Source organism: Balaenoptera physalus, assembly GCF_965194825.1.
Source record: "Balaenoptera physalus genome assembly, chromosome: 11".
Classification (NCBI taxonomy): domain Eukaryota; kingdom Metazoa; phylum Chordata; class Mammalia; order Artiodactyla; family Balaenopteridae; genus Balaenoptera; species Balaenoptera physalus.
Window position 1 is genome coordinate 45,067,155 of NC_138896.1, and position 16,629 is coordinate 45,083,783.

The 16,629-nt window shown below is 37.1% G+C and overlaps 1 protein-coding gene across 5 annotated transcripts in view; it reads left to right on the top strand.

Annotated features, from left to right (window-relative positions):
- Positions 1–16,629, top strand: part of PRIM2 (DNA primase subunit 2) — a 281,680-nt gene that overhangs the window by 53,081 nt on the left and 211,970 nt on the right. For all 5 annotated transcript variants that reach the window (XM_082414343.1, XM_082414345.1, XM_082414347.1 and 2 more), the window contains exons 6-7: positions 13,634–13,729; positions 15,320–15,457. In XM_082414343.1, the coding sequence (XP_082270469.1) occupies positions 13,634–13,729; positions 15,320–15,457 (234 nt within the window). The remainder of the gene's footprint in view (positions 1–13,633; positions 13,730–15,319; positions 15,458–16,629) is intronic.

Genomic DNA, 16,629 nt, shown 5'->3' on the forward strand with positions numbered 1-16,629 from the left:
TAGGATGTCCAAGACAGCTTCACTCTCATTCCTCTTGCTGGGTGAGGACTTCTAGAAGGCTGGACTCTGCGGGGATCCTCTCCATGGCATCCCGCAAACAAGGGGGCTGGACTTCTTTTCTGGTGACCCAGAACTCCAAGAGAACAAGGTGGAAGCTGTCAGTCCCCTCAAAGATGAAGCATGGGATGGCCTGGCGTCCCTTGCACCATACTTTGTTGGTCAAGCAGTCACAGGCCAGCTCAGTCATGGGGAGAGCGAATAGCTCTCAGCTCTCAATGGACAGAGTGTCAAGGAATTTGCTGCCATCCTAAATCCCCACAGTAGGATTAATGATTGGGTCACAGGGCATTTGGCAAACATGTGCCCTTTACAGATCACAATATTTACTACAGAAATAGCACCAATGTTTATTAAAAATAGTGATAACAATATTAAAAATCATGAAAATTGCTTTCAGTATTTGCTTTATGCACAGATTTTTAATTTCATTAGAAAATAAGTGATTCCTAATTGTTTCATTATACATTGGATATTTTAAACAGTCTTCCCACTAATTACTTGTTTTAATTAGCTTTTTACTGTTAATATTTTATATTAAATTAATTTTGTAGTAAATAATAAAATATTAATATTTTAATATTTAATATTAATAAAATTAGAAGTTTAATATTGTTGGTATTATTACTTTTTACCTGCTATACAGATGTGTTTAATTTTAAGAAAAACTGGTACTTGAAATCATTTATTTGTATTTATTGATGCCATGCCCCTTTCTACAAAGTATTAGAGGTGACTTGCAACAAGACACATATGATAAATATGTATAGAAGTAAAATATAAATGGCAGTGGAGATGAGGATCAAGAAAAAGATGAGTCAGTAAATGGTGTCACCATCTGTCCAGTGGCTGAAGCCCCAGACCTAGGAGTCTTTTTCTCCACCCCTTCATTTGCAGTCCATCAGCCCATGCTACCTCCTAAATATATCCCAAATCTGTCCACTTGCTTTTTTCCTACTTGTACTTCTCTAGTTCAGGCCTCTGTCATCTTTTCCCTAAACTGCCCACTGAGAGTAGATCTCTTTCTTTCTCTCCAGTACAATTCCTTACAACACAATCCTTTCTCCATTCAGCACTAGAACAAGCTTAAAATCACAGTATAAATCAGATCGGAACTTTCCTCTGCCTAAAATTTTAGTTTACTGTACCATTCTTAGTACAAAACCCTATCTCAGCAGGCCTCAGAGCCCTGTCTGCCCCCCTCCTGCCCCTGCTCCATTGCCTCTTTCTGTTCCTCCAGCGCACTAGCCTTTTTTCTCTCTAGCACCTTAGCACTAACTGTTACCTCTGCTTGGGATGCTCTTATCATTCAGGTTTCCAATTAAGTGTCACTTCTCCAGAGAGGCTTTAATTGACTATACAACTGAAGTATAAATCTGTCCCATCCGTAGCACATCCCTTTGTTTTATTTTCACCATAGATCACTACCTGATAGTTTATTGTTTATTGTCTGTCTCACGCCATTAAAACATAACCTTCATGACAGCAGCGGTTTTTTGTTTTTTTGTTTTTTTGGGGTTTTTTTTGGCTTGTTTATAGCTGGATCCCATCTGCTGGAAATAGTGCTTGGCATATAGTAGGTTCTCAGTGTTTCAGAAAGAAACATTCTCCAAAAAAAAAAAAAATCAGATGTTAGAATTGATGGTAGTATTTCTAGGACATGGTAAATTTATTTTAGAAAAGAGGATTCTTTCCCTGGGATTTACTGTATTTTAGACTAGTGGTGTGCTTCAGAGTCATTAATGGACCTTTTAAAGAAATATACACCTCTGGGCTTCAATCTATAGGTCTAAGTGGCACCAGGGATCTGTAATTTTGAAAAGCTCCACTGCAAATCTGATGGACAGCCATGTTTAAGGACCAGGCCTTGAGAGAGAGAGCTGGGTGGATTCAAGGAGAAAACTGGCCAAAGTGTTTATAAACATGAATGAATATTGTTGATTGGAAGTTTATGGAATAAATCTCTGGGAAGCATTGTTTATATCTTTACTTCAGAGGCCAGGGCAATAGACTAGTGGTTTCAAACTGGTGTGCCCAAGATGATCATTTGGGAATGTGGGAAGAATGTAAGTAATACAACTTATATATTTTTACTCTCATTCCTTTTTCATTTTTTTGGGGGGGAGGGAGGCATGTTATCAGTACCTAATATACAGTGATATGTGTATGTAATTTATAAACATACTGGAATTATGTGCTCAAAATAATTTATTGATGAAAATGTGTGATCCAAAGAGGAGGGAGATCACTCTATCAGTCAGGATAGGCGATGCAGTGGTAACAAATGACCCCTAAGCCTCAGAGACTGCTAAAAGGTTTGTTTCTTGTTCATGCTTTATGTCTCCTGTGGGCCAGCGGTAGCCCTGCTCTGTGTCATTTTGGCGCCATGATTCAGGCGGATCAAGCAGCCTTCATCTGGAACTTTACCAGTTGCTGTGGTGGAAGGAGGAGAGAACTGGGTAAACCATGTGCTTGTAAATTGTTGGCTTGGTAGTGACATGTGTCACCTCTTCTCACATCTCACTGACTGAAGCAAGTCACATGGCTACATGTGAGTTCAGCAGGTAGGGGATGTGTAATCCCCCCTCAGTGAGGGACTCTGCACAGGGTGAGCAGCAGGGCAGTCTACACAGCCTCCAACACCTGTTCAGTGTGGGGACGTTTGCCGCGCCAGACCTCGCTCTTAATCCCCTTTCAGGATTGCTGGCAGAGGGAGTCTGCTCTCCCCATTCTTGGTCTGATGAAGAATACCAAAAAGAAAAAGATGCACATAGCCCAGATCCTTAATTCTTTTACTAAGGAGCATGTAAAATAACATGATTATAAAATAAGGAAGTATAACTTTACCAAAACTGTTAGAGCTCTGTGTGATTTTTGCTTGAAAAAAGATTAAACCGTTACTGCATATACCATTTGAAACATTCAGGTACTTACTATTTGGTGGGTGGGTGTGGAAAATAGAGGTTGAGGTAGGGGAATTGTGAGTAGTGGTGGAAAGAGAACTTCAAGGCTCAGATGTTCAGGATCTTTGCTAATTGAAATTTAACCAGACTGAAGATGGAGCATCTCTGGAATAATAATGTAAGTCATTTGGAAAATGCGATTTCATTTAGAGCAGTTTGTTATATACTTCTTTTCAGGAAGATGTTAATTTGGGAAGCATAATATGCCTTGATTTTAAGGTGCTGTAGTGATAACCTAGCTAACTTTATTAGTTATTTTGTATACCCCCCAAAGACCAGTCCTATGTTAGTTTAACAAAGTGACAAAGTCATAGAAACCAGTTTAGTTTCAGGAAACATTTCACTTTATTTACTTAATTGAAATACAGTTGACTCACAACATCATTTTAGTTTCAGGTGTACAACGTAATGATTTAATGTTTTTATACATTACAAAGTGATCACCACTATGCGTCTTCTTACCATCTGTCACCATACACAGTTATTACAGTACTATTGACTGTATTCCCTATGCTGTACATTATATCCCTGTGACTTACTTATTTTATAACTAGACGTTTGTACCTCTTAATCACCTTCACCTATTTGCCCTTCCTCCTGTCCCCCTCCCCTCTGGCAAAAACTAGTTTGTTTTCTGTATCTGTGAGTCTGCTTCTGTTCTTTGTTTGTTCTTTTGTTTGGGTTTTTAGATTCCACATACAGGTAAATCATATGGTATTTGTTTTTCTCTGTCTGACTTATTTCACTTAGCATAATACACTCTAGGTCAGTCCATGTTGTCACAAGTAGCAAGATGTCATTCATGGCTGAATAATATTCCATGGTGTATATATATACCACATCTTCTTTATCCATTTGTCTATCTGACTTAGATTGCTTCCATATCTTGGCTATTGTAAATAATGCTGCAGTGAACATAGGGGTGCATATATCTTTTTGAATTAATGTTTTTGTTTTCTTTCCAGGCGTGGAATTGCTGTATTGTATGGTAGTTTTATTTTTAATTTTTTGAAGCATCTCCATACTGTTTTCCACAGTGGTTGCACCAATTTACAATTTAATACACCAACAGTGTATTAGGGTTCCCTTTTCTCCACACCCTCCGCAAAATTTATCTTTTCGATAATAGCCATTCTGACAGGTGTGAGGTGATATCTCATTGTGGTTTTGATTTGCATTTCCCTGGTGAGTAGTGATGTTCAGCATCTGTTCATGTGCCTGTTGGCCATATGTTTGTCTTCTTTGGAAAAAATGTCTATTCATCTCCTCTGCCCAGTTTTTAATCAAATTGTTTGTTTTTTGATATTAAGTTATATGAGTTGTTCATATATTTTGGATATTAACCCCATATCAGTTATCATTTGCAAATGTTTTCTCCCATTCAGTAGGTGGCCATTTTGTTTTGTTGATAGTTTTCTTCATTCTTCAAAAGCTTTTTAGTTTGATATAGTCCTATCTGTTTATTTTTGCTTTTGTTTTTCTTGACTGGGGTGACAGATCCAAAAAGAAGAAATTGCTGAGACTGATGTCAGACAACATACTACTTATGTTCTCTTCTATGAGTTTTATGCTTTCAGGTCTTACATTTTAAGTCTTTAACCCATTTTGAGTTTATTTTTGTATATGGTGTTAGAAAATGGCCGTTTCACTCTTTTGCATGTAGCTGTTCAGTTTTCCCAACACCATTTATTGAAGAGACTGTTTTTTCCTTATTGTAAATTCTTGGCTCCTTTGTGGTAAATTAGTTGACCAAAAAAGTATGGGTTTATTTCTGGACTCTTAATTCTGTTCCACTGATCTATGTGTTTGTTTTTGTGGCAGTACCATACTATTTTGATTACTGTAGCTTGGTAGTATAGTTGGAAATCAGGAGCATGATATTTCCAAGTTTGTTTTTCTTTCTCAAGATTGCTTTGAGTATTTGGGGTCTTTTGTGGTTTCATACAAATTTTAGGCTATTCTAGTTAGGACTGTTTAGGAGTCTTCTAGTGCTGTGAAAAATGCCATGGATATTTTGATAGGGATTGCATGAACTGTAGATTTTTTGGGGTAGTATGGGCATTTTAACAATATTTATTCTTTCATTCCACGAGCATGTTATGTATTTCCAATTATTTGTATTGTCTTCATTTTCTTTCGTCACTGTCTTATAGTTTTCAGAGTACAGGTTTTTAGCCTCCTTGATTAAATTTATTTCTAGGTATCTTATTTATTTTGATGCATTTGTAAATGGGATTTACTTAATTTCTCTTTCTGAGAGTTATTAGTGTACAGAAATGCAACGGATTTCTGTAAGTTAATTTTATATTCTGCAACTTTACTGCATGAATTTATTAGTTCTAATAGTTATTTTGGTGGAGTCTTAAGTTTTTCTGTATGTAGTATGTCATCTGCAAATAGTAACAGTTTTACTTCTTCCCTCCAATTTGGATGCCTTTGATTTCTTTTTCTTGTCTGATTGCTGTGGCTAGGATTCTAGTACTATGTTGAATAAAAGTAGTGAGGATGGGCATCCATGTTTTTCAACTTTTCACCATCGAGCATAGTGGTAGCTGTGGGTTTGTTGTATGTAGTCTTTATTATGTTGAGATGTGTTCCCTCTATACACACTTTGTTAGGAGTTTTTTTAATCATAAATGGATGTTGGATTTTGTCAAATGCTTTTTCTGCATCTATTGAGATGATCATGTGATTCTTTTCCTTTGTTTTATTATTGTGGTTTAGCACATTGATTTGCAGATATTGAACCATCCTTGTATCCTGAGACTAAATCTCAGTCATGGTATATAATCCTTTTAATATATTGTTGAATTTGTTCTGCTAATATTTTGTTGACGATTTTTTGCATTCTATGTTCATCAGAGACAGTGGCTTGTCATTTTCTTTTTTTGTAGTGTCTTTGTCTGGTTTTGTATCAGGTTGATATTGGACTTGTAGAATAAGTTTGGCAACATTTCTTTCCTCTTCAATTTTTGGAATAGTTTGAGAAGGATAACTCTTCTTTAAATATTTGATACAGTTCCTCTGTGAAGCCATCTGATCCTGGACTTTTGTTTGCTGGATTTTTTTTTTTTTATTACTGATTCAATTTCATTACTGGTAATTGGTCTGTTCAGATTTTCTATTTCTTCCTGATTCAGTTTTGGAAGATTGTGTGTTTCTCGGAATTTATCCATTATTACTAGGTTGTCCAATTTGTGGGCATGTAATTGTTTGTAGTAGTCTTTTATGGATGTGTTTCTGTGGTATTGGTTGTAAATTCTCTTCATTTGTGATTTTATTTATTCGGGCCCTCTCTTTTTTTTCTTTCCCTTGATGAGTCTGGCTACAGGTTTGTCTATTTTCTTTATGTTTTCAAAGAACCAGCTTTTGGTTTCATTGATCTTTTCTATTTTTTTTTTAGTCTCTATTTCATTTATATCCACTCTGGTCTTTTAATTTCCTTCCTTCTACTAATTTTAGGTTTTATTGACTCTTCTTTTTCTAGTTCCTTTAGGTGTAAAGTTAGATTGTTTATTTTAGTTGTTTTTGTTTCTTGAGGTAGGCCTGTATCACTATGAGCTTTTTTCTTAGAATTGCTTTTGCTGCATCCCATAGTTTTTGGATCATTGGGTTTCCATTTTCATATGTCTCTAGGTATTTTTTAATTTCCTTTTTGATTTATTTGTTCACTGATTGGTTGTTTAGTAGCATGTTGTTCAGCCTCCACATGTTTTTGTTTTTCCAATTTTCTTCTTGTAATTGATTTCAAGTTTCATACTGTTGTGATCAGAAGAGGTGCTTGATATGATTTCAGTCTTCTTTAATTTATTGAGACTTGTTTTGTGGCCTAGCGTGTGATCTGTCCTGGAGAATGTCACATGTGTACTTGAAAAGAATGTGAGTTCTGCTGCTTTTGGATGGAATGTTCTGCACACACACACACACACACACCTATTAAGTCCATCTGGTCTAGTGCGTTGATTAAGGTCAGTGTTTACTTATTGATTTTCTCTCTATCCATTAATGTAAGTGGGATATTAAAGTCCCCTACTATTATGGTATTACTGTCAGTTTCTCCCTTTATGTCTGTTAATGTTTGCTTTATATATTTATATGCTCCTATGTTGGGTGCATAAGGATTTACAAACATTATATCCTTTTGTTAGATTGACCTCTTTTTTTTTTTTTTTTTAGATTGACCTCTTTATCATTATGTAATGTCCTTCTTTATCTTTTGTTACAGTCTTTGTTTTAAAAAATCTTTTATCTGATACAAGTATTTCTATCCCAGCTTTATTTTCATTTTCATGTAATATCTTTTTTCATTTCCTCACTTTCAGCCTATGTGTGTCTTTAGATCTGAAGTGAGTGTCTTGTAGGCAGGCTATAAATAGGTCTTATTTTTTTTATCCATTCAGCTACCCTATATCTTTTTATTTGTGAGTTTAGTCCATTTATATTTAAAATAATTTCTGATAGCTATGTACTTATTGCCATTTTGCTATTGTTTTCTGGTTGTTTTTGTAGTTCTTTTCTGTTCCTTTCTTCTTCTCTTGTTCTCTTCCCTTGTGGTTTGATGATTTCCTTTAGTGCTATGTTTGGATTCCTTTATCTTTATTTTTTGTGTATCTCTTGTAGGGTTTTGGTTTTTGGTTACCATGAGGTTCATATATGTATATATATATGTGTGTGTGTATGTATATATATGTATGTATATGTTTGTTTTAACCTGTTGTTTGCTTAAGTTTGAATGCATTCTAAAAGCATTACTTTTTTACTCCTCCCATCTACATTTAATGTTTTTGGTGTCATATTTTACATCTTTTTACTTTGTGTGTCTCTTAATTGCTTATTGTAATTATAGTTGATTTTATGACTTTTTTCTTTTAATGTACATACTAGCTTTTTAAATGGATGATCCACTGTCTTTACTATGTATTTGCCTTTAGCTGTGAGGTTTTTTTCTTTCATATATTTTCTTATTTCTAGTTATAGCCTTTTCTGCTTAAGGACCCTTTAACATTTGTAAGGCTGGTTTAGTGGTGATGAACTCTTAGTTTTTGCTTGTCTGGGAATCTCTTTAACTCTCCTTTGATTCTGAACAATAGCCTTCCTGGGTGTTCTTGGTTGTAAGTTTTTTTCTTTCGTTACTTTAAATGCAACATGCCACTCCCTTGTGGTCTGCAAAGTTTCTGCTGAAAAGTCAGCTGACAGCCTTTTGGGGGTTCCTTTGTATGTGACTCACTGTTTTTCTCTTGCTGCCTTAAAATTTCTCTCCCTATCTTTAACTTTTCCCATTTTAATTATGATATGTCTTGGTGTGGATCTCTTGGGTTCATCTTGTTTGGGATTTTATGCTTCCTGGACCAGCATGTGTGTTTTTTTCCTAGTCTGGGGAAGTTGTCAGCCATTATTTTATTGAATAGGTTTTCTGCCCCTTTCTCCTTCTGGGCCCATAATGTGAATGTTAGTGCACTTGATGTTATCCTAGAGTTCCCTTAAATTATTCCCATTTTTAAAAATTCGTTTTTCTTTTTTCTGTTCTGATTGGTTGAGTTTCACTAATCTCTCTTCCTTGTTGCTTATGTGGTCTTATGTATCATCTAAAATGCTGTGTATTTCCTCTAATGTATTTTTCATTTCAGTTGTTGTATTCTTTAGCTCTGATTGGTTCTTTCTTATGTATTCTGACTCTTTGTGAAGTTCTCATTGTGTTCCTCCATTCTTCTCCTGAGTTCTGCGAGCATCTTTGTGACCATTGCTTTGAACTCTTTATCAGGTAAATTACTTATCTCCATTTCATTAGGATTTTCCTCTGGGATTTTATTTTGTTCGTTTGGAACAAATTTCTCTGTCTCCTCATTTTGTTTGACTTTCTGTGTTTGTTTCTGTGAATTAGGTGAAACGTTATGTCTCTTTTGGTTTTGGAGGTGTGGTCTTGTATAGGAGTATCCCCAGTGTAGACTGTATGTGCTGGTCAGCTTTGGCAGGCCAGGTGGAGTTGTAGTGGGGATGGGCTGGGGCTTTTCCAGGACATGTTGGCGCTGCTGCCTTGGTGGAATGGTTGGTGCTGGAGTGGACCTGGGGTTTGCTGGGGTGGCCTTGGCAAGCTGTCTGGAGCACCAGGCTCTTTTTAAACTGCAGCCTCTGTGCTGGGACTCCCAGTGAGTGAGTTTGTGTGTGAGCCCCTTAAGAGTGGAATTTCAATTTCCTTCAGCTCTCCCGTGCATAAGCCCTGCTGGTTTTCAAAGCTAGTTAAGTGGGCTCACCTACCTGGTGCCAGTCCCTGGGTCTGGTGTGCCCAATATGGGGCTCAAACCCTTCGCTCCTGAGGGAGGACCTCTGAGTTTGTGATATCTCCTCCTGCTGGTGGCTTGCTGCTCTGGGGATGTGGGTGTTGACTAGATAGTGTCTCTGCCCCTCCTACCCTACTCAGTGTGTTTTTTTCTTTATATCCTTAATTGTACAAGAGCTCTTCTGCTAGTCTTCAGGTCATTCTCAGAGAGAGTTGTTCTATATATAGGTGTAGTTTTGGTGTGTTTGTAGGAGGAGGTGAGCTCAGGATCTTCCAACTTTGCCATCTTATCATGATCATGTGGATCAAAAATGTTTCACTGTGTTCCTGGAAAACAAGCTAATCAAAATGTACATTACTGATAGTAATAATAAATATTTACCGTTTATTAAAGGCATGCTATATGTTAGGCCTATTCTAGACACTTTACGTACTTTATTTTACTTAATTCTGACAAAAAAGTTCATGAAACAGGTATTATTTTCTTCCTTTTACCAATGGAGAAACTGAGGTATGAAGAGGTTAATTCACTTTTTTAAGATTTGAACTTAGGTTTCTGCAGTTACAAAAACTATATACTTTCTACTCAGTTCCTCTGCTTTTATAATTGTTCCAGTGTAGCTGTTTTTAACTCTTACATGAGATCCTTTGTTAGTAGAAGCAGGAAGCTGTTTAATTTTGTCTTGCTCTTTTAGAGAATGAGTTTTTTCTAGGCATCCAGTAGTTAACCTCATTAGGGGAGCCTGAGAAAGTGAAATATGCTCATATTTTTCCCAGTAGTTTTTATACCAGAAGCAGAAGAGAATACTCAAGATTATTTTAGAAATTTGAAATAATGAAGTCAGTAGAATTTTGTACTAATTAATAAAGTTTCAGACAGACATCCAACATTTTTCAGTGACAATTCTCTTATTTTGTTTATTATTAAATAGCTAAATGAAGGTTTAGATGTGTGTGGCAAATGGATGAACTTTTTAATTCACCAAGGAAAAACAATATTTACTGAAAGGCTATCATGTAGGAAATGACATTAATTTCAGCTAGAATGTGCATTATTCGGAATGCACCCAGTTACTTTGGGTGAACAGTTTAGAAACACATTGAATCCCTTAGAATTTTATTCATTATTTCTAATCTAAGTAAAGTCTAGATAATTTTTTTTCTTTTTTTTTGGGGGGGGTGGGGGAAGATTTCAGTGAAAGACAGTCTTACCACATTCTTTAATAATCTACTCTAGTTTTCATTCAAGACCTTGAATTTTGTTTAAATTGAGCCTTGACTATATACCTAAGGCAGAAGAGTGTTTGGAACATTAAGTCTCTTGTAAGTAAAGTATTCTGTTGTATGACAGTTGAGCTGAACTGTGCTTCCCCTGCTTACCTGACAGTTACTTGGTGAGCAGTTAATTGCTTATAAACACCTGTGGTATTGTTAATACAAATATTTGAGTTGAGTTTAGGGAAAGAGAGGTACTATATTCCCCTATATTCGTGGAGAAGTCTTAGTGGTTCTTATATATTGCTGTGGGATTTGTTCAGTTAAAACCCCAGATATTATCATGGCAAACATCTGTATGTTCAAAGTTATCTAATTCTTTGTTGCTATAATAAGTGACTGTAAAAGGGACGTGGTGGGTTAACACATTTGGCCTCAACTTCAGTATTGCCAGATCCAGTCAAAACCATTTGGGCAAAAAACAATCCATGCAATCACCTATGATTATCCCCATTAATGGTGGGGAGAACAGGCATGTGTATTTAATTTTTATTTAATTTCAAATAAGTAAGTGTTCACTGCACAAATTTGAAATACTTTTTTTTTTTTTTTTTTAATTTTTATTTATTCATTTATTTATTTATTTATTTATTTTTGGCTGTGCTGGGTCTTCGTTTCTGTGCGAGGGCTTTCTCCAGTTGCGGCAAGCGGGGACCACTCTTCATCGCGGTGCGCGGGCCTCTCACCGTCGCGGCCTCTCTTGTTGCGGAGCACAGGCTCCAGAGGCGCAGGCTCAGTAATTGTGGCTCACGGGCCTAGTTGCTCCACAGCATGTGGGATCCTCCCAGACCAGGGCTCGAACCCGTGTCCCCTGCATTAGCAGGCAGATTCTCAACCACTGCGCCACCAGGGAAGCCCTGAAATACTTTTTATATTTAAATTGGAAATCACTTAAAGATAGTGAAAGATAATCACGAGGATGTACAGTTATCTTGTTCCCTTTCACCATGTCTCCCTGGTCAGTTTCTCACTTTATCAGTTGCTGTTTGAGAATTACAGCTTGGCTCTGAAACATACCTGCCTCTTCTCAAATAGTCTCTGCATTGTGTATCTGATGGTATATTTGAGCTTTGAAGGATTTGTCCTATGGAATGCAAAGTAAAAGGTAAATAGTCAATTAAGTAGAGAAGTTACTATCAACAGGTATATGTAAACAAAGCCAATACTAAAGGAGAATAATCTGGTGTTAGCTCTTAGAGAAATATTTGCTGTTGCTAAAACTCAATTTAAACACTCTAGAATGAGTGTTGATTATATATAATGTGTGCTGTGACACCCTTTAAAATTTTTGCCTATGAGACTTCTCATGACATCTAGTTATATTACATTTTTAGTTTTTGTATTTTTATCCTGTTCATTACCAAAAAGGAATTAAAGTGGTAGTTTTCAGTTGATGACTCTCTTGCACTGATTTTGATGATACATGTTTGTTTGTTCAGTGCTCTCAAATATAATAATAATGAAAATGTTTGAAATATTTTGAGAGTTACGAAAATGTGACAGAGACACGAAGTGAGCAAATACTGTTGGAAAAATGGTGCCAATAGACTTCCTCAACACAGGGTTGCCACAAACCTTCAATTTGTTTAAAAAAAAAAAAGTTATATCTGGGAAGCACAATAAAGCAAAGTGCAATAAGACGAGATATGATCGTATTTATTGGCCCTTCAAATTTTCTCAGTTGTAAAGTGTGTTCATATCTTTTGCTCATTTTTCTATTGGGTTGACTGTCTTTTTCTGTCTTGGCTTTCCTTGGCACTTTGTGTGTCCCTATACATTCTAGAAGCAACACAGACACATAAGCTATTGTGATTTTGCTTGAGAGTATATTGATTCTGCAGGTTAATTTGAGGAGAATTGGTACATTTATAGTATTACATCTTCTGGTGCATGTTTATGGATGTCTCTCGGTTATTTAGGTTTTCTCCAGTTTCTTTCAGTAAGGTTTTACATGTTTTTTTTTTTTTTTTTTCTTTTCTAGAGGCCTTCAACATCTTTTGTTAGATTTATTCCTAAATACTTGATAGTTTTAATCCCATTATGAATGGTAGTTTTTAAAAAAATCCATTATTAAACTGGGCTGCTGGCAGATAGAAATACAATTGGTTTTTCTGTATATGACATTGTAGCCAGAAACCTTGCTTAATTGGGTCAGTAGGTCTAATAATTTATCTGTGGATTTTCTGGATTTTCTAAGGATTCTAATCACATAATATGTAAATAATGACGATTTTGTTTCTTTTATCCAATCCTTATACTTTTCTTTTGGTTTTACCAATCTGGTTCCTACTGATGGAGTCTTGTTTCCTTGTGTGTGTGTTTTCTCTGTGTGCTAGAGATTGTATTTGGGGAGTTATTTGGAGGACTATACTGAGCCCTCGGAGAATTGTATATTTCTTTTTTTTTTTTTAAACTTTGGGTTTGTTTATTTATTTATTTATTTATTTATTTATTTATGGCTGTGTTGGGTCTTCGTTTCTGTGTGAGGGCTTTCTCTAGTTGTGGCAAGCGGGGGCCACTCTTCATCGCGGTGCACGGGCCTCTCATTATCACGGCCTCTCTTGTTGCGGAGCACAGGCTCCAGACTCGCAGGCTCAGTAATTGTGGCTCACGGGCCTAGCCGCTCCACGGCATGTGGGATCCTCCCAGACCAGGGCTCGAACCCGTGTCCCCTGCACTGGCAGGCAGACTCTCAACCACTGCGCCACCAGGGAAGCCCAAGAATTGTATATTTCTTCAGAAAGGTTTCATTTTCTCCTTTCATGAGTCTGTGGGTGCAGCTAGTCCAGGATATTGTTTCTCTGCTACTGTTCTTTCGATATGTGTCCTCAGAAATTGGCAGAGTAGAAATTTGAAAGTATATTGAATTTAAGTTTTCTTCCATATTTTGACTTCATTAATGATAGTAATGACTTAACAATCATATTAGGAATGATTTGAGATATCAGGGTTTTAAAAGTTTTAAAAAAGTATAGAGTCTTCACTAGAACAGGAAAGTGCTTTATTGAAACTGAATGCAGAGTTTTAATTTTTAAGCGATATAAAATATGTTTCCTTTTAGATAAGTGATGAAGAGAAGACTCTCCGAGAACAGGATATTATGGCTTCATCACACAGTTTAGGTGGTGTTCAGTTGGAGCTGGAGTCAGTTTATAAGGTATGTACGCTTTTAAAGTACTTCCTAGGTTTTGTTAAATGTATCATATTGAGCTTCTATCCGTGTTTTATTGACGCGTTTGTGTAGCCTCTTGTGGGCGCAGCCTCTCCCCCTCCTGTTCGGATGTTGTCTTCACCCCCCGGATGTGCTGCTCCCCGCCCCGGGCTGCGCTGCACCGACCCCTGGCGCTGCTCGGGTGCCGACCCATTGCGGGCCACGCTCTCCTCAGTGTGCTCAGCCTCGGGCTGCGCTGGGGCTGGGAAGCCCTGCAACGCCCCTCTCCCCCGGCCCCTTGTTTCCTATGCTGCCCCCGCGAGGGAGCCTCTCCTCCCTCCCGGGTGCCCTGGGGCCCCGGCCTTCTTCCTCCTGCCCTGGTCCGGCCCCTGCCCCCTCACCGCCATCCGCGCACCCTCAGCACAGACTCCTGCCTGTGTGAGCCTGGTGCAGGGCTGCGGGGCTGTGGACCTCCCGAAGCAGGGGAGGGGCGGCTACGTGCCGCCCATGCCCGGCGTCTGGTGCGGGTCCTGCCACCATGAGCACTCCATCCCCACGTCCCCCACTCCACCCCCGCCCCAGTCTGGCCAGCGTCCTCCGGCAGGGCCAGGGAGCCACTGTCCACGTGAGTCCGTCTTGTTTCTTCAGCCAAGTGGTGAACTGCTTCAGGGCAAGGACTGTGTGCTGGATGTAGAAATCTGTAAATTAATTATAAACTTTCTGTAAAAACACATGAACTGATTATTGTGTGGTGTCATTGAATACATTGAAGAATTATGGGCGTATATATTTAACTCTTCCATAAAACTTGGGCGAATAGGGTATTTGAGGATCTTTTTTTTTTTAACCTAGTTTTTTACCCCATTTTTAAGAAGTAGAAAAACTCTGTTGAAGAGTAAGGATGATTTTTGCAATTTATTAATACCATTACCATAATCTGCTCATCTCTTAAAACTTTACCATAGTTCATAGGACTTTAAAAAGTGTAAGTAGAATAGTATTTATTAGGTTTTTAAAATAATATTTACTGGCAAGTACTTATTTTAAAGACAAAACTGGACATTTATTATTATTTCCATTTCTTAGTGTTGAGATTAGCTTTTCCAACGTATTTCTCTGGAGAAAGAGTGGAAACATAGAAGAAGAAATTTGGAATTACTTACTAGTAATTTTTAGCACTGAACATACTGTATACACATTGGATTCCACTTGATGCAGAATAACATGTGGACTATGTCATGTGAGGGGAATGCAGTGTACCTAGAGGGCTTGAGCTGGGAATTTGAAATCCTGGTGATTATAATTTGTAAATTGATGAGTTAAGAATGAAAATAAAACATTTTAACTTGGCTTACTATTTTTTGAAAGATCTACTCTAAAACAAACACATTTTTGGCCTGCCACTCCTTCCTAATGCTATTGTTTACTTACAAGGAGTATAAATTGATCTTCTTGCTTTTTTTTTTCTTTTGATCTGCTGGGACTAATGACTTTCTCATAGGAGGGATTTTGTTTAGCCTTAGTACTTATGAAGACGTAGGAGAATTTCGTAATGACAGGTACTGACTTATTTTCCCTGTTTCACACTGAATTCAGATCCCTTTTGCTGATGCTCTGGATTTGTTCCGAGGAAGGAAAGTCTATTTGGAAAATGGCTTTGCTTATGTACCACTCAAGGACATTGTGGCGATCATCCTAAATGAATTTAGAACCAAACTGTCCAAGGCTTTGGCTGTAAGTATTTTACTTTGTTTCCATATTTCCATGTTCACTTTATTTCCATATGTTCATGTTTTCAGTTACATACTCTTGATAGTTTTGTTCTGTACTTCTTAAAAAATAATTTAATTTTTATAATATTCAGATTACTTATGATGCTGTACTGTTATTTGTAGAACTCCTAGGTTTTAATTTTTTTAAATTTATTTTATTGAAGTATAGTTGACTTACAAGGTTGCGTTAATTTCTGCTGTACAGCAAAGTGACTCAGTTATGCATATATATATTCTTTTCCATTATGGTTTATCACAGGGTATTGAATATAGTTCCCTGTGCTATACAGTAGGACCTTGTTGTTTATCCATTCTATAATAGTTTGTGTCTGCTAACTCCAAACTCCCAATCCATCCCTCCCCCTTGGCAACCACAAGTCCATTCTCTATATCTGTGAGTCTGTTTCTGTTTCATAGATAAGCTCATTTGTGTCATATTTTAGATTGCACATATAAGTGCTGTCATATGGTATTTATCTTTCTCTTTCTGACTTACTTCACTTAGTGTGATAATCTCTAGCAACCATCCATGTTGCTGCAAATGGCATTATTTCATTCCATTCCATTTTATATGTGTACCACATCTTCTTTATCCACTCATCTGTTGATGAACATTTAGGTTGTTTCCATGTCTTGGCTATTTTAGTAATGCTGCTATGAGCATAGGGGTACGTGTATCTTTTTGAATTATGGTTTGTCTGGGTATATGCGTAGGAGTGGGATTGCTGGATCATAAGGCAACTCTATTTTTAGTTTTTTAAGGAACCTCCAATACTGTTTTCCATAGTGGCTGCACCAGCTTAAATTCCCACCAACAGTGTAGGAGGGTTCCCTTTTCTCCACACCCTCTCTAGCATTTGTTGTTTGTAGACTTTTTAATAATGGCCATTCTGACTGTTGTGAGGTGATACCTCACTGTAGTTTTGATTTTCATTTTCCTAATAATTAGTGATGATGAGCATCCTTTTATGTGCCTATTGGCCATCTGTATGTCTTCTTTGGAGAAATGTCTATTTAGATCTTCTACCTATTTTTTGATTGGTTTGTTTGTTTTTTTATTATTGAGTTGTATGAGCTGTTTGTGTATTTTGGAAATTAAGCCCTTGTCAGTCACATCATTTGCAAATATTTTCT